The following is a 16,777-nucleotide window of genomic DNA, read 5'->3' on the forward strand; positions in this document are numbered from 1 at the left end:
GTCAGCGGGGGGGGCCGGAGCACCGGGGCACCGGTCCCGGGGCCGGCTCGCACCGTGAAGCGGAGGCAGGTGGGGGTCTCCAGCGCCACGTCCAGCCGCCAGCTGCCCACGGCCCCCGGCAGGAAGCTGGCGGCGACGCGGCGGAGCCGGGTGGCGGAGCCGGTGGCGGTGGCCGTCAGGTTCTCCGCCCGGTAGCTCCGGTAGCCGCTGGGGAAGAAGCACCAGGGCGGGCCGGGGCTGGAGCCGGAGCCGGGGCTGGAGCCGGAGCCGGCGGGTGCGTAGCAGCAGCCCCGCTCCTCGCAGTCCGCCCGCGACAGCAGCCGCTCGGGGCCGCAGTCGAAGCGTTCGCCCGGGGGCACCTGGCAGCCGGCGGCCCCGGGGCTGCCCGCCGCGGCGGAGCCCAGCAGCGCCAGCAGCAGCAGCAGCAGCGCGGCCGGGAGCCCCGGCCCCGCCATGGCCCCGCCGGCCCGGCCCGGCCTCCCAGCAGGCGCGGCGGGACCGGCCTCACATCACGGAGGCGTCTGCGGGGCGGGACCGGCCCCGGGAGCGGGCGGGCGCCTTCCCCCGCCGGGGCCGGGGCCTTCCGCCTCCCGGAGCTGCAGGGAAAGGCGGTGAGAGAGGGGGGGCCCGGAGGGGAAGGGGGCGGCTGCCCCCAGCGCCCCAGGCCAGGGGGAGGGATGAAGCCACCCTTGTGCAGCCAAGGAAACAAAAATCAGTTGCACTGCTACAGCTTTGGTGACCACTACCTGCTACACAGACTTAGTTTTTAGATATTTGTTTATTTACAAAGCCTGCAGGCTCCAGCAGAACAAGAGCTGAGGGTTACATGGATGGGGTTCGTGGCAGTCAGGCTTCCTGCGAGCCCAGCCTGGAGCCCAAGCACTGTCTGAGCCACTGGAGAGTCCGGTAGTGCTGGGGATGGTCCTGCTGGATCTGCTGGACGATGGCATCGATGGTCTGGAGCCGGTGGCGCAGTTTCTGGTGCTCATTTCTCCAGGCTTGCTCCGTGCGGCACAGGGGAGCGTACGTCCCTTCCTTCAGCGCCTGCAGGTGCTTCCGGCGAGTCTGGTAGGACACGATCTCCAAAAGGTTCTGAGGAAAGCAACAACAGAAATTGCTTTGACAGCAGGCCGCAGAGAGAAAAGCACTAAGAAAGGCAGGTGACTTTTGTCACCGGTACTGGAACCATCACATTCTGAAAGGGAAGGGCTTCTGAAGAGGGACAGGGCTATGAAGTCCCCCTTGTAGCGGCAGAACAGCTGCTAACGGGTACAGCCAGAGAAGTGGTTAGGTTGGAAGAGACCTTTAAGATCATTGAGTCCAACCATGAACCTAACGCTGCCAAGTCCACCATTAAACCGTGTCCCTAAGCACCACATCCACACGTCAGCTAATAGAAAAAAAAAAAAAAAATTAAATGTTCATCACAGAATTCCATAAACCAGAGAAATACCTGCATGCACAGGGCAACCCTCGCCAGGACAGAGTTTGACCAACTTACAACCTTTGCAGGAGGCCATTCAAGACCTTCAGCTGGCTCTCAAATCTGTAACATATGAGCAGCCAGAAAGCGCTCACAGAGGAGAGCTGTGACCGGGTATTTTCAAGACACAAACCATGTCCTTCAGGCTGATGTCTCCAGGTGAATGCTGCCTCGCTAAGAGTACAACTGCAGCCCCAATTCAGGACCCCCATGAGCCCTCAAGGTGTGCTCAGTTAACTTAAAGTGCCGCTAAAATGCCAAGCACACTCAGTTCAGGATGGTGGCGAGACAGGGAGATGGGGAGCCGGCACCAGGAGAAAGCAGCCGGTCCCGTCGGGCTCGCGAGCTCCAGGGAGCGGAGCCGCTCACCCGTCGCTTCCTGTTCCGACGAGCTTCTGCGTCTGCATCGAGGCCGTCGCACTCAGCCCCCAGCCTGCGCAGTTCTCGCTGCTTTTCCAAGAAGGCGGCACCGAGGGACGCCTGGGCGCTCTCCAGCTCCAGGAGGGTTGCGTTGCAGTCCTGAACGTTCTGGCAAACGGAAGAGAAGGAAAGGGCAGAGTGTGGTTCTTCGTCCAGCTGCACTCCCAGCCATCTCCCCAGAACTCTCCTGTGGGGTTTTTTAAGGAGCCTCCAAAGCCTGTCCCGTCTGTGTCCCGACACCCCGCGTGTCTGCGCTCAGCCCACCCTGGTGCTCCTTACAGCCCCGGTGAACTCCTGCAGCCCTGCTCTGCTCGCTCACCTTCTGGGCTTTGCTGATCTTCTTTCTCAGCTCCTGTTTCTTGCAGTGGAAGACGCTCTTGGGGACAAGCTTCTTGTCTCTTTTGTTCTGACCCTCTCCACAAAGCGCTATCACCTCTCTGCGAGAAACAGATGCCTCCATATCACGAATCATCTTCTCCTGCTGCTTCATCAGCTGGCCATAGCGGACCTGCCGTGTGTCAAGATATGAAATAGGCTGAAAGTAACCAATGTTCACAAACGGCACCGAACCGATTCTGTGCGGCACATCCCCTCCACGTAAACCAGACATACGTGACACGTGAGCGTTGGCAAGCCAAATTTGCTCTAAACCCAAACCCGGCTTGCCCTGTGTGGATCTGGAAAGCAAAGGGCTGGATTATCAACTCGTCTAAAGTAATCTTCAAAAGGTTTCACTGGAACTCCTTAGCAATAGGAAAAGCAGAAGAGTAAAGTAACCTGGGAACAAAAGGGAAGAGTTGCTTTGCCAGAAGACAGAAGGCTTCCCTAACCAGTGATTAAGATGATGCAATATTTAGTCATCAACATTCCTTTGCTTATAAATTGGGGTCACGGCATAAGGTGGCAAACATATTATGTTTTAAATAGATTGCTCAGGTGTCTCTAGACTCTGCTGCAGCCCATTACACGGCAGGCGCAAGGAAGGCACGAAGAGCATGCACGCTGGATGTATTTCATTTGGCCCAGCTGGAGGGTGTACGATTTCCAACATTGCTGTGGCCTGGCAATGCTGCTTCCCCAGCCCGTTTCTCATCTCCTGCCTTCAGCAACACCGAAGCTGAATCCATCGTGTGCAGCTTCCCCTCCCCAGTGCTCCTCCCCCGGGGCTCACCTGCATCCTGTGAATCTCTGTTCTCATGGCGTGGAGCTCGCCGTGCCCTGACTCAGACTCCACCGCCGCACGCATCTCTCTCGTCAGCTGGATCTTCTTCTCCCACAGCAGGATTTGATGCCTTCAGTGACAGAAAGGGAAAGCGGCACCTTTGTCAGCGCCCGAGAGGACGCTCGCTCCCTGTGCACGCGTGGCAGCACGCTCCCGAGCTCAGTCCTGAACATGGAGCTGAAGGTGCAGCAGAACCTGAGGGTTTGCACGTGGGACACGTAAAAGGGCAGCCAGGAGCAGCGTGGAACCAGACAGGGAGCTCCGCCATCCACAACGTGGCACGGTGACTAACAACAAGCGTGCCCAGGCTGCTGGGTGCTGGTGGACCCCAGTGAGCTGCCCAGCGCAGCACGCTCGCTCCGAGTGACTGTCGGAGGAGAGCGCAGGCAGAGTCACCCCATACAGATCTCAGCAACGTCCAGCACGAGCCTGCTGGAACTGTTAAAGCCGACATCCTCACGGCTCTCGCTGCTTGCAGAGACAGCTAAAGCACCTTTCAGCTTCTGCGCCCCAAAATCCATGAAACTCCTTTCATCTTCTCCGAGAAGGACAGAAGCACATTTGCTGTTGCTGGTTCAGTTCGATGAGCAGAGAGGAAAGGTGACATGGACACCTACATTCAAAGAGGGTGGCACAAAGCAAGAACCTCTCTGGTACCTACTCTGCTTCCACCAGGCTGTTTAGGAGTCTTTCCTTCTCCTCAGTCAGCTGACTGTGCTTCTCCTGCATCTCAACCGACTCTTTTTCTGCTGCCTAGGTTTGGGAAGCATAACATTGTCAGACAACACAACGTGGTCAGACTAAGAAAGATTTACACGGTCACTGTCTGCCTCCGATCTGCACGGGAGGCTGAGACCTGGAAATGAGATGTCTGTACCTTGAGAGAGCGCACAAACTCGTTCTCGGTGATCGTGTTGCCATATTGCAGCTCCTCGAAGCTGCTGCTGTTCTTGTTGATCAACACATTCAGCTTTATCAAGTCATTGGACATGTTCCTCATGTGACGTTCGATGTCCTTCTGCTCTTTTGTTTCCTGCTGAATTTCATCTACAGGTGAACAGAAAAAAAAAAAAAAAAGTCTTAAAATTCCCACAAGCAGCAGGTGGAACACAGGCAAGGCGTGACAGACTGCCATCAGACCAGACAACGCTGCCTGCAGAGCCACCTGCGTCCCACATACCCAGCCAAACCGTTTTTCCACAAGCCCAAAACCCAAATACGGTTTTGAAGGAGACTGCTGTGGAAAAGAGCTGGTTTGAGCCAAGGGAAGCACCATCGTGGTGGGGACATTTACCCACCAACTACTTGCAAACGTTATTTAAGAAGTGTAGCACGTGACACGGCCACTTCGGTTCGGTTGTGCCCGTTAAGGCAGCGGGATCAGTCGGGACAGGGAATAACGCCAGGCAGAGCAGCAGAGGTGCCTGGCTCGTAGCCCCAGAGCAGTGCTGGGGCCGCCTGCGTTACTGCTCACACGGACGTAGGAGCACGGCGCATTCTCTGGTGAAGGTCTGGCTCACCCGTCCGTAAGCCCTCGCTCCCTTTTTCCTCCATTCACAGCTGAACGTTTTAAAAAGAGTTGGGGAATGACCTACTTTCCCTGCGCACTTTCTTCTGCTGCATTACTGTGATCCGTTTCTTTAACGTGTCCAGGGAGGCTACTTGTTCCTCCCGTTGGTGTGTTAACTTGACCAGCTCTTGCTGCTGATTGAGCCAGTGCTTTTGTAGCGTCATCACCTCAGAGTGATATTCTTCTATCTGCTTGGACAGCTTGTTGATCTCCATTCCCAGTGGCCCCAGTTCTTGACCCTGGATGAGGGCAAGGTTGGGGATTAATCAGGCAGAAGCTGCTGAAGCACTTTTTGCAGAAGGCCGGTCCAGCTGCTGAGATGCCTACCGAATACTTCCGCTATACTGTTACTTCCTTTGTGCCTCTATTTCCCAGGAGCTGGATGGGACCAATCATTCCTGACCTCACGGGAACAAATGCAAGGGAAGCCCGAACAGCTCTCAGGCTCTGGGGCGAGAGGGGCCTCCTAAGCTCCTACAACAGGCACATCTGGGTGTCCAAGAGTCTGCCACAGCACTCATTCTTGCATTGGGCTCTATAAAGGTCTTGCAGCTCACGGTGCCAGGGGCAGACCTGGGTATCTATCAGCTGAATGGGGCCAAGCACCAAGTGATCTACATCACCCCGCCTGCTCCATTCGCCCCTTGTCAGTATTTGCAGGTTTTCTGATGAGACCCTAGTTACTCCCAGAGTATTGATGTCATTCAACGTTTTCATCAGGCGCAGACAACTCCCTGCAGAAATCTGTGCTGGGCACACCCTCATTTCACAATTCCCTCATGCCAGCTCCTCCCCCCGTGCACTAAGAGCTGTTTGACAGACGTAAACATTTACATTAACTAGTGCAGCTTTTAAACCTCTATACTGATGCCTGAAAGTTTTAACTACTCAGCACTTACACAGTTACATTTATCAGGGGCACCTGTGGTCACCACAAAGAATAAAATCAAGCCTGGGACTGAAATGGGAATGTACATACCCCCTGCCGCGCAAGAATCTTCTCCAACCTCTTGTTGTACTGGCTGAGCACCGCTTGCCTGTTCTCGGTCAGGAGACTGCACCTTGCAATCTCGCTTTCCCTGCAGCTGATCAGGTCACGGGTATTTTTCACTTCCTTGTCCAGCTGACAAAGTGTGTTTTGGAGAACTGTCAGCCTGCAGCTGGTATGAGTTCCATTCAGAATAACCTGGGCCACATCATTCTCAACCTTGGAAAAATGCAGCTCCTAGGAACGCCAACAGACAGAAAACAAATTACTGTCACCAGCAGCAGCCCATTGATTTGGAACGCCCGCTTCCCGAGGCACAGGAGTCAGGGGATTTAGATTCTCCTCCCAGGTCTGTGCCACAAGCTGCGAGCCAGCCACTTACCCGCTCTGTACCTTTGTTTCTCCATCTCCTGACGGAGATACCAACATTTACCTCTGCCATAAGGCTGCTGAAGAGCATGAAGGAGCCCAAACATCCCAAAGCCTTTAAGAGGCCGCGCTCATCACCTCTGCACTTACCTGCCCTGCCTGGGTGTCTCCAGCTGCCCGGCTCACCGGAGCAGGACATTCTCCACCACACCCGACAAACACGTCCCTCACCGAACCACCACCGCAGCAGCCAGAAAGGCGGGTGCCTGTTGAGCGCAGCGCGAATGCAGCCGGGTGACTTCTGCTGCCCCCGCGCCGCCAGCGGCCACGACTCTCTGGCTACATCCAGCCGTGCACCGCAGGTGCTGATGGGAGACAACGCGAGTGTCCGCTTGTTGGTGTGCCTGTGGGAAGGGGGCGGGGGGCCCCTCTCTCACAACGGAAGCCAGCCCTGGAACTCTTCCTCTTGCTCAAGATAATGCCCCCGATTTAAAAATCCCAGGGCCAGGCTGAAGTAACCCGCAGAAATACAGAGGTGTGGGTGCCTTGTTAGTGCCAGCCCACACAACTCAACACCACAAACACTACGCTGGATCTTCTCGTTTTTCTATCTGTTCCAGTTACACACTCCCAAAGAGAGCAACTGATCGTGCCACAAAGAACTGTGGGTCTGGTTCGATTGCTCCTTGGGCTGTAATCCTCACTCAGGAACGAGAGCAGGCCTGTATCGCATTCCATGATGCCGGACAGAGATACAGGTTAGTTCAATGTGGAGTACAGCAGTACTACATATCCACTGTCTTCCTCCAATACATAAGAACTGGTACTACTTTATGGTAAAAACTCCCAGAATTCATCGTTCTGTCCCATTTTTTAAGTAAAGAAAGAACAGTACATTATGTGTCAAGGCCTTTTTGGCCAAACCCTCTCGCGTACACCAGAATCCCGCAATAAGAGCACTGGAAGAACCAAACTGAAGTCACAAACTCAGCAGACCTTCAACTTCAGGTCTGAAAAGCAGAACGAAGGCGCGGACGAAACACACTTGAGAAACACCGCTCAGGGCGGTTTCCTTCCCCCGCCCTCCCAAACGGAAGAGATAACACACCAGGTCTGTTTTTCTCCTACGGAGCTTTGCAGCCAGCTGCGAGAAGTGCTTTGTGGCTTTGCTGGACACCATCTGGTCCTGAAGCTTTGCCATGATTTCGTTCTCCATCTGCACTTTGGCATCAGTTCCTTTCTCTATGTCCTTACTGATGGACAGCAACTGATTCAGACAAGCAGCTTGATCCTAAACGCAGCAAAGACAGGAGACAGAGTCACTACAACTGTTTGGGGAGGGGGATTAAACATCTGTGTCTGATTTGAAAGGTTCTTCTTCCAAGTAACTCTCCTCACCATCCTGGTCCTGTTGAGGGCCTGCTCTGTCTCGTGGAGAACGCGAGCGTAGGTGCCAGATTCCACCTTCAAGGCCTCCTGCCTGGAAAGGCACTGGGCAATCAGCTTCTTTGTCATGTTGGCATCGTTCTGTGAACGGCTCAGGATGGCGACAAGCAACTCATTCTTCTCCTCCTCCTTCCTGATTGACTTCCTACAGCCATGGATGTCCGTTTCTAGGGACTTGAGGTCATGTCTGTACTTGCTGGAGAGGCAAAGAGGATGGAAAATCACCACAGGGGTAGACTCGCGCGCTGAACAGTCATCTACAAATTCCTCTTTTCAAACACGCTACTGCAGCGACAACAGACCAAGGAGGAAGATCTTTACAAAGGCCACCCTGCTGTGACAGTGCAGAGTCATCAGAAGATGGATGGAGACAGAAGACTGAAAAGCAAACGTACGTAGGAAAATTAATTCCCGCTTTCAGTCCTGTCCCCACCCCCCACTCTTACCAGGATGCCACCATCAAAGCACATTGCAGGGAATCAGCCAGGCTGACTCCAGAGCAAATAAGCGCTTCCTTTGGCAACAACAGGACGGTTTTCCTGATGATTTCTGAAGGCATCACAAAACCCTAACTGAGAGCGACAGGTAAAATCCCTCTTGAAGTCTAGCTCTTTGGATTGAGAGATGTTGCAAAGGTGAAGGAACTCTTCTAAAGGACTAAAATATGAACAGAAAAACTCTAAACAGCTTTAAAAACCCCACACATTTGGGGGGAGAGTTGTGTTTTGGATACAGAATAGTGACGAAGAACTGTGCTTCCTATCCTTTAACCTTACTACGTGCTTCAGAGCAGCAAACTTGTTCTGCTTGACATATCCTGCACGCGCAGCAATAAACTGGAGACGCACTGCCCCTTTCAGCATCCCTCCCGTCCAACCCGTGTGAGGTCTCTCCTGGGACTGTTCTCAGATACCGTACCTCAGCAGCGCTTGGGTGGCGATATAGGCCTCATCTCTCTGCTTCATTCCCGCCAAGCTGCTATTCCAGTGGTTCATCAGTCGCTTTTTCTCCATGTTAATAGCCTGAACCTCCATACAAGCCTGGGAGAGAGAGGATTTGTAGACAGGATAAATCTATACTAGGCTGGGAAACCAAATTCACGTTACAATGCCTTTTTTTTGGTGTGTGTTCATAATACGCTGGGCAGGAACAGCTTCAGCTAACGTGCCTCTGGTTTATGGTCACCCCCGACCACAGAGCATAGGTCTGCAAGGAAAAAAATGCAGAGAGGGTGGGGGAGGAAGTGATTTATAGGCAATTCTTGAGGACAAAGGGAAAAACAAACCAAACCAAACCAAAACAAAAAAGTCTTCATTCCTCCAAACAGGAACTGATCATACAACTCTGTCCTACACTGTAGCTACCACGTGAGCATGAGCCAACGGGGTCGGTCCTTCCAGAGGGAAATATTAACCAGAAGCAAAAAAAAAGCATTCTCCTACCTCATTTGCTGCTTGCCGAGTTACTTTTGTGTCCTCTGCCTGAGCCACAAACTGAGCTTCGAACAGAGCAATCTGTTCCTGCAGCTCGTAGGCTTTCCGGGTCAAGCGGTCTACCAGAAGATCCTAGAGAGGCAGAGCCAAACAGCTCAGGATGAGTAACATAATCTCAGGCTTAACCAACTAAATTCTACAGCAATAACTTGGGCTGAAAATGAATTCAGTTAGCTTTGATTCCTACTGAAACTCTTCCATTCCTATCCAAACGACTCCTGAATGCAGCAGTGACAATTTTCAAGAGAACAAAACCTTCTTTGCTGGTTTTTATCGTTCCACCCACAGTAGGAAATTGGTCCTTCAGATCTGAAGCAGCAGTCATCCCTGCCAGCATGGGTTACATTGCGCCACCTCTCCAGCAGCTGGGAATCTTGATAATTTATGGTTTAAAATCCTTTGTTAAAAACCATCTAAACCCATTCCATCTCAACCGTTTGCCCGCAATTCTGCATCAACAGTAATTAGTTGGTGTCCTGCTGCAAGCAGGAGGCAGCAGAGGGAGCTCCAGCACACCGACCGCTCAGTTCACCTTCCAAGTTCGCTCTTCCTTGGGACTCAGAGCAATTCTCCAGACTTCAACATATGATACTTCTTTGCTAAATATCTTTCTGCCCCCACACCCCCGTTGCCTGCGTGAAGAGTGATCACTACTGATTACTACTTCCTATTATAAGGCTCATAAAAAAATTCTGTTCAGTACATGCCACTATCTTGGTGGGGGGGATTCTTCTCATTTTCAATTATTTGGGGAAAATATCCCCACGCACCTTCCATGGTGTCTGTATATTCACTACAGCCTTCCTTCTGCCAAGGCAGCACGTCCTCCGAGACTCGCCGCTAGCTGTCACCTGAATTCATTTATTTATTTGAAAGAAGAGAGTTTTACGTGATACCTGTTTTTTCTTTTCCACGTCAGCTTGGGCCTTCTCCAGCTCAGCCCTCTTTGTCGACCGTTTCGTTAGTAAAATATTATGGTGCATATGGGCCGTGTTCTGCACGTAGAAGAGGTGCAAGGCCAAGTTTTCAACCTGGGTCTGCATTGCAGAGACTGGGGAGGCAGGGGGAAAAATATTTACAGAAAAGTACGTTTGTAAGACACACTTTAAACAGAGGTAAAAGGGAAAGAAACACAGAAACACCCAAAGCCAAATTCGCACACTGACCAGCCAAATCAGCCCCCCTGAAATGTGAATTTGCATCGGCTTTGGAGTACAGCTCCACAAGCACAGCTAATATCTTGGTAAGCAATTCATTGGTTCCCAGCACTCAGAAGCCCAGGAGATCAAAGAAGGGGCGGCCTCAGGAGGCTGTGACTCCACTCCTCTGCCCCAAAACAGAACTGTCTCTTTCTCAGTCTGTTGAACGCTTCTCTATTTTTTTCAGCAACCTGCCAAACCTTTCTAGGCAGTTTATCCTACGCTGAGCTACCCTCGCCATCACAGTTGTTTTCCTGTCCCCTACCCACAGGCCTGCAGCACAACCAGCATGAGTCAAGTCCATTTCTTTGGCTGGGACGGGTTCCCACGCGGATGGCACTCTCAGGCTCCCGCGTGCCCCTCACGACCCACGACCTTTGCGATCTCGTCACACCCTTACAGAGACACAGGCAAACGTAACAGAGCGACAGCATCTTCCTCCTTCTAAGTCACAGAGCAGCCCATCTGCCCGGAACAGTTTTAGTCCTAAAGACCTTCTTAGAAGTACAAGGTAGCCACACGGTCTTAGAAACAACCAGGAATACCTGTGAAAGGTTTCAGCGAGTGCCTTATTCCTGATCAATGTTACTGTATTTTTCAACCCAATGCTTGACTTGGATTCAAATAAATCCCTTTCTCCACACAGTACTAGAGCCAGGAAACCCGGCAAGGGCTGCCTCGGTCACCTTTCTGGCGTTCATCGTGTGTGTTCTGACACATTTGCTTGTAAGTAAGCCTGAGGCCCTCCAGCTCCTCCTCCAGCTGCTGACGTGCTGCGGCCACCTGAGAACGGCGGTCGTGGCTCTTCTCCAGTTCCAGCTGCAGGCGGGCCAGCTGCTGCTGCGCTCCGTAAAGAACCAGCCCAAGCTCTTCCCTCTCTGCTTGCCCCTTCTTCGCTGCTGCCCTCTGCAAACACAAGAGGAAACCAGTTACCTGGCTTCAGCTCGGGCAGGGGTGGGCTGCTGCGGGAAGGCAAAGTAAGAATGCCACGTACCAGTTCCTGAAGCTCTAGGCTCACTTTTTCCATCTGCTTAGTGAGGTGACTCTTCAGGGCAGCCTGGAATCTTCTCATCAGAGGCTTTCAAGAAGTATGACATTGATACAAGTCAACGTACTTGTGTAAAGAAATTATGAAGAAACCTTACTGCTGCCCCCGCTGTTAAATAACACAGCGTATTTTCTGCCACAGACCCTTGCATTCTTACTTTAGCTACGCTCACTGTAACGAGTGAGAGGAGTTACATAGTGGGTATTTGTTGACAGCAGAAAGCCACTACTGAGGATATCTGAAAGTCAGAAACACATCAGAAGAGCTGCCTCTGAGAGCCCATCCCCTCGCTCTTGCTGACAGTACTTCTCTTTCAGGAGCACTGAGGAGTATCAGATTTACCCACTACACGGCTCCCTCCTGAGCCTCCCGTTTGGGGTTAACCCTGAGGGAGCAGACACGCTCAGGAGTCAGTACTTCTGCAAAAGCCTGTTTTAAACACGTGGTTTCAGCCTATGGCTGAGCCGCTGCTGACAATCTACCTTGTGTATTTCATACAAATAAAACCAGCAGGTCTGCGAAGAAGAACGACAAGATTGGAGGACTTCTCACATGTTCTAGATCCAAGACAACCAGCTCTGTTTCTTCTACGGTTTCTTCACTTCTTCCACTCGTTTCGTGCCCCTCAGCTCCACGCTGCTGGCATGCCTGTTCCCGCCTTTGGTCACCATGCTCACTGGTGAGCTGATCCAACTGCTCAAAGGCAGTCTCTGAGCAGAGAGAAATGGGTTCTCCAATGTCACCTGGACCCCACCCCCCAAGAAAAAGAAAAAAAAAAAAAGAGAAGAAAAAGACAAAGAAAATGCTTAGATTTTAAAGCGTTGTGCCTCCAGTTGGACTAACAATGACGAGAAAGGGAGAAAACTAGAAACTGTGCTTGACGGGTGGTATGGAGTGTTGTACTGTTAGCAAGGGACTGAAGGATACCTGACTCTGTGCAGCTGTTCCGCTCCGCTGACCACGCAGACACCTGCTGAGGAGCTCCTGAAGGAAGGGGAGGGTTTTCTCTCTCGGTTACTGGCTGCTCCATGTCACCCAACGCAGGAGGACAACTGTCTAATTCGACTTTGTCCAAGAAAGTCTCAGGGGATTTTTTCTGAAACGTAAAATCCACCACCTGAAACAGCTTTTCAGTCTGCCCTGACAATCTGCTTGTTTCTGTCATCACGAGACAAGAACGATGCAGACACAGAATCGGCAAGAGGGCCTTGTTCTAAACTCAGCCCACAGATACACTGGCAAAGCTGTGCCTCTGCCGATTCAAAAACCACCTTTACCCACATGCAGCACGACAGAGGAACCTCTCCAGCTCTGTCACAGCTTTTGTAGACTCTGTGCCTGACCAGTTAGCTTCTCTCTGTTCAGTTCTGGTCGGGTTTGTGTTGGCAGCAACAAAACCGCCCCAGGAGAATTTGAAGTTACAAATACCGGCCATGCCTTCTGTGAATAAGATTGTGTGTGTTATTAGTGTCTCACCTCTGCAGAACTAACAAACAGCTCTGTAGCTCCTCTTTCTGCTGGGGGAAATGTCTCTTTTTGGTCCTGCAGAGGAACGGACCCTTCTTCTTCACTGTCGCTCCCATTCTCCGCCTCTACTGCCTAGCACACACACAGGCAAAAAGCAGAATAGCAGCGTTACAGCAGGTTGTGCATTTGGTTTAATGCTCATGCTACGGTGCTGTAACAACTGCTTTTTGTCATGGGAGTTTAATTTTGAAGTTTAATCTCGTTCACAAAAACAGTCACCCAGGCAGCATGAAGACGGTAAAGATCCTGACAAAAATTCTACACACCACTTTTAATTTCAGATGTGTCTCTGGCTCACGTCTATTTTTTAAAAAAATGCCCTTAGGGATTTTAGTCCTCCAGCTGGTGCTACACGTAGCCAAACTATTATCTTCTTTTTAAAGAGACACCATTTTATCCCGTACCATCATTTGCCAAATTCAAATATCGTGCAGTACCAACAGACAAAAAAAACTTAGCACCACCAACCTCGAACACAGCCCCCGTACGTGTGTCTGTGAGATGGGGGCAACCTCCCGTTAAACATGCCTACAGCCATCTGGGAGCTGAGTGAGAAGCACATGCTTCAGGACGCTGCTGACACACAGAACTACAACTACATTTAACTTGGGTTTTTTAATAGGCAGGGCAAGACTTCAACAACCGCTCCCTTGTTTTACTTCTCCCTATCGAAACTGCTTCCACGAAGCCATCACTCTGCAAGGAGAGCGTAGGAACATCATGCTGCCCCGCGAACGTTCTGAAGGAAATCACCTCCATAGCAAGAGGCGACGGAACTCGGACGATATCCCGCGCAGCGGAGCCGGATTCCACCCCAGAGCCCTCTGCTGCGCCACCGGCGGCCTCCTCCATATTGCTGGGCTGGGGATGGCCTGTGCCTGCAACCAGAGCGGAGGGAAGAGTGAGAACCAGCCCGGCTCCCCGGGGCCCGCCAGCTGCAGGCCGCCGCGGGGCTGGGCACGGGCACCCGCGGGGCCGGGGAGGCCGGGCGGCCGAGGGCCGGGCGGTTCAAGGCCCGGCCGCGGCCCAGCCCCGCACTCACCCGCCGCCGTCTGCGCCATGTTCCCGTGTTCCCGTTGCCAGGCGACGCAGCAACACCCGGTCACGTGAGCGCTCCGGGCCGCACCACCTCAGCCCGTGGAGGGGGGGGGGAACGCGGGCCGCACCACCTCGGCTCGTGGAGATGGGGGGGGCTGTGGGGGGGGCGCTCGGCCCGCACTACCTCAGCCCGCCGGGCCCGGGGGGGGCCCGCGGCGTCCCGGCCGCCCTGGCGGCGCCAGCCCCGGTGCGGGGCAGCAGGTAACGGCGCCGAGGGCTGGAGTCCGGGCGGGGGGAGCTGCGGGGACGAGGCACCCGGGACGCTGCCCAGCACCCCGGGGATGCATCCATTTTCTTTTATCCCGCTCTTTGTCTTCCCTTCCCACCGGAGCCCCGAGGCGCTCGGTGTGCTGCCGGCTGGGGGCTGGCGGAATGCGAAAGAGTTCATTTTAACTTTATTTTCTGCTGTTCTGGGCTGGCTCCCTAAAGCTTGGGGTGTATTTAGGATTGCCTTCGTTTTGGGGAGGGGGTCCTCTCTCAAATTGCCCCAGTATCTACCTCTTCCTTTGCTGTTATCAGCAGAGACATGAAGGTGGACGGTCGGTGTAATAAGTAACATATTGTGCTTTGTTCATTAAACCTGTATGGGAAGGTATGGATGGAAGATTTATGTGCCCCCAAGGCTTGATAGCCCAACCGAAGGACATTCGGCAAAGTAAACAGGACCCGCAGCTGAGGGGGTTGAGTAGTCACATTCTTGCATAAGTCCACCCACAGGGCAACGAGGAAGACCTTCAGCCTTCATCCTTACGACCACCAGGAGGCAGAGAAAGACCCCCCAGCAACAGAAGGAACATGCGCAGAGTATCGCCCTGATTGCGACATCGCGAATGCAGGAAATGAGACTGTATATAATGTGCTTACACGAGGCGGGAAGGCGCGAGCCGTTGGCGGAGCGCAGACTCCCCGGCCGCCCAGCGCTGCCTTTGCTCTTGTTTGCTTGCTAATATAATAAAATTCGCACTGGATTTTGACACTTTAAATTGTCCGTGTCTCTACTTATCACAAACAGAATGAGTTAAAAAATTTCAACAAAACAAGGAACAAAGTCTGAAATACAAATTACTGGGATAAACCTATGTTAAGGCAGGTTTATTAAATGCAGTTCTTCTGTCACAGAACAGATTGACAGAACAGTCGAGGTTGGAAGGAACTTCTGGAGACCATCTAGTCCAACCTCCCTGCTCAAAGCCTATGACCTTGTCTAGTCTTTCCGTTGGCTTTGGATTTTTTTATTTGACTTCAGTTTCTACACAAAGGTATTCTGACAAGTGTTCAAGCCATCCAATCACAGTTAACCTTAAGCCCAACAACAAAGAAGCAAAAGAAAAGGTAAGTGAAGGTAGTTTTTCTTCAAGGCAATAAATACTATTAAACATCACCAATTAACATGTGTACGCCCTGCAACTGAAGCATCCTGAACTGACAATAATTATAGCAGTAAGTCTAAAGTTTTACAATACTTACTTCAGAAAAAAACAATTCCAAATCTAAGACTTTGCAGCTGTTTAATTTAATATCCACCTACACCTGTTCTTTTACTCATTTTATTGACTCTATCAGCCTGTCAGGGCTCTACATTTTTCAGAATGCAAGATGTATATAGATATGGTCCTACTTTCTATCTCAATGAACAGTGACACAGTAAAGTACTCGGACATTTCCGATCATCACTCCAAGCTGGGCTAAAAACTGGCTGGATGGCCAAGCACAGAGAGTGGTGGTGAAGGGAGTTCAATCCAGCTGGCGGCCGGTCACAAGGGGTGTCCCATCTTGATGGATGAGCTGGATGAGGGGATCGAGTGCTCCCGCAGGGAGCTTGCAGATGACACCACCTTGGGTGGGAGTGTCGATCTGCTGGAGGGCAGGGAAGCTCTACAGAGGGATCTGGACAGGCTGGATTGCTGGGCCAAGGCCAGTTCCACGAGTTGCAACAAGGTCAAGTGCCGGGTCCTGCACTTCGGCCACAACAACCCCCAGCAGCGCTACAGGCTGGGGAGGAGTGGCTGGGAAGCTGCCCGGCAGAGAGGGACCTGGGGGTGCTGGTCGACAGGCAGCTGAACGTGAGCCGGCAGTGTGCCCAGGTGGGCAAGGCGGCCAACAGCATCCTGGCCTGTGTCAGCCATGGTGTGGCCAGCAGGAGCAGGGAGGGGATCGTGCCCCTGTACTGGGCACTGGTGAGGCCGCCCCTCGAATGCTGGGTGCAGTATTGGGCCCCTCAGGACAAGACAGACACGGAGGTGCTGGAGCGTGTCCAGAGAAGGGCAGCGAAGCTGGTGAGGGCTCTGGAGAGCAGGTCTGATGGGGAGCAGCTGAGGGAGCTGGGGTGGTTTAGTCTGGAGAAGAGGAGGCTGAGGGGAGACCTTACTGCTCTCTGCAACTGCCTGAAAGGAGGCTGGAGTGAGGTGGGGTCGGTCTCTTGTCCCAAGTGACAAGCCATAGGACAAGAGGAAATGTCCTCAAGTTGTGCCAGGGGAGGTTTAGGTTGGACATGAGGAAAATTTTCTTTACTGAAAGAGTGGTCAGACATTGGAACAGGCTGCCCAGGGAGGTGGTGGAGTCACTATCCCTGGAGGTGTTCAAAGACGCACCCATGTGGTGCTCAGGGTCCTGGTTTAGTGGTGGGCTTGGTAGTGTTAGGATAACGGTTGGACCTGATGATCTTAAAGGTCTTTTCCAACCAAAATGATTCTTCTATGTTGCGCCAGGGAGGTTTAGATTGGACAAGAGGATAAATTTCTTTACCGAAAGGGTTATCCAGCATTGGGACAGGCTGCCGAGGGAAGTGGTGGAGTCACCAGCCTTGGAGGTGTTCAAAAAACGTGTTGATGTAGTGCTTCTAGACATGGTTTAGTGCGCATGGTGGTGTTAGGTCAACGGTTGGACTTGATGATCTTAGAGGTCTACTCCAGCC

General features: G+C 52.6%; 1 protein-coding gene across 1 annotated transcript; it reads right to left on the reverse strand.

Moving 5' to 3' along the window:
• Positions 1-759: 759 nt before the first annotated feature.
• LOC147414655 (coiled-coil domain-containing protein 40-like) lies at positions 760-13,641 on the reverse strand. Its single transcript, XM_086472216.1, has 18 exons — positions 13,519-13,641; positions 12,166-12,334; positions 11,791-11,981; positions 11,185-11,268; positions 10,877-11,096; positions 9,888-10,042; positions 8,941-9,063; positions 8,417-8,538; positions 7,451-7,694; positions 7,161-7,343; positions 5,675-5,920; positions 4,721-4,934; positions 4,003-4,172; positions 3,787-3,878; positions 3,075-3,195; positions 2,223-2,411; positions 1,853-2,011; positions 760-1,092 (listed from the first exon to the last, which is right to left on the reverse strand). Exons 1-18 carry the CDS (start codon positions 13,615-13,617, stop codon positions 847-849), a joined length of 3,027 nt encoding a protein of 1,008 aa, XP_086328342.1. The 5' UTR covers positions 13,618-13,641; the 3' UTR covers positions 760-846.
• Between the last annotated feature and the right edge of the window lie 3,136 nt (positions 13,642-16,777).

This window comes from Leptosomus discolor, chromosome 12 (genome assembly GCF_034619465.1).
Source record: "Leptosomus discolor isolate bLepDis1 chromosome 12, bLepDis1.hap2, whole genome shotgun sequence".
NCBI classification, from domain to species: Eukaryota; Metazoa; Chordata; class Aves; order Leptosomiformes; family Leptosomidae; genus Leptosomus; species Leptosomus discolor.

Excerpts from the sequence above, each read along its gene's own strand:
- LOC147414655 (XM_086472216.1), bottom strand. The coding sequence starts at position 13,617 with ATGGAGGAGGCCGCCGGTGGCGCAGCAGAGGGCTCTGGGGTGGAATCC. Across the intron at positions 11,982-12,165 it reads GAACAGCTGCACAGAGTCAG|GTGACATTGGAGAACCCATT; the intron begins GTATCCTTCAGT and ends GGTGGGGTCCAG. Across the intron at positions 10,043-10,876 it reads ACACGATGAACGCCAGAAAG|TCTCTGCAATGCAGACCCAG; the intron begins GTGACCGAGGCA and ends CTGCCTCCCCAG.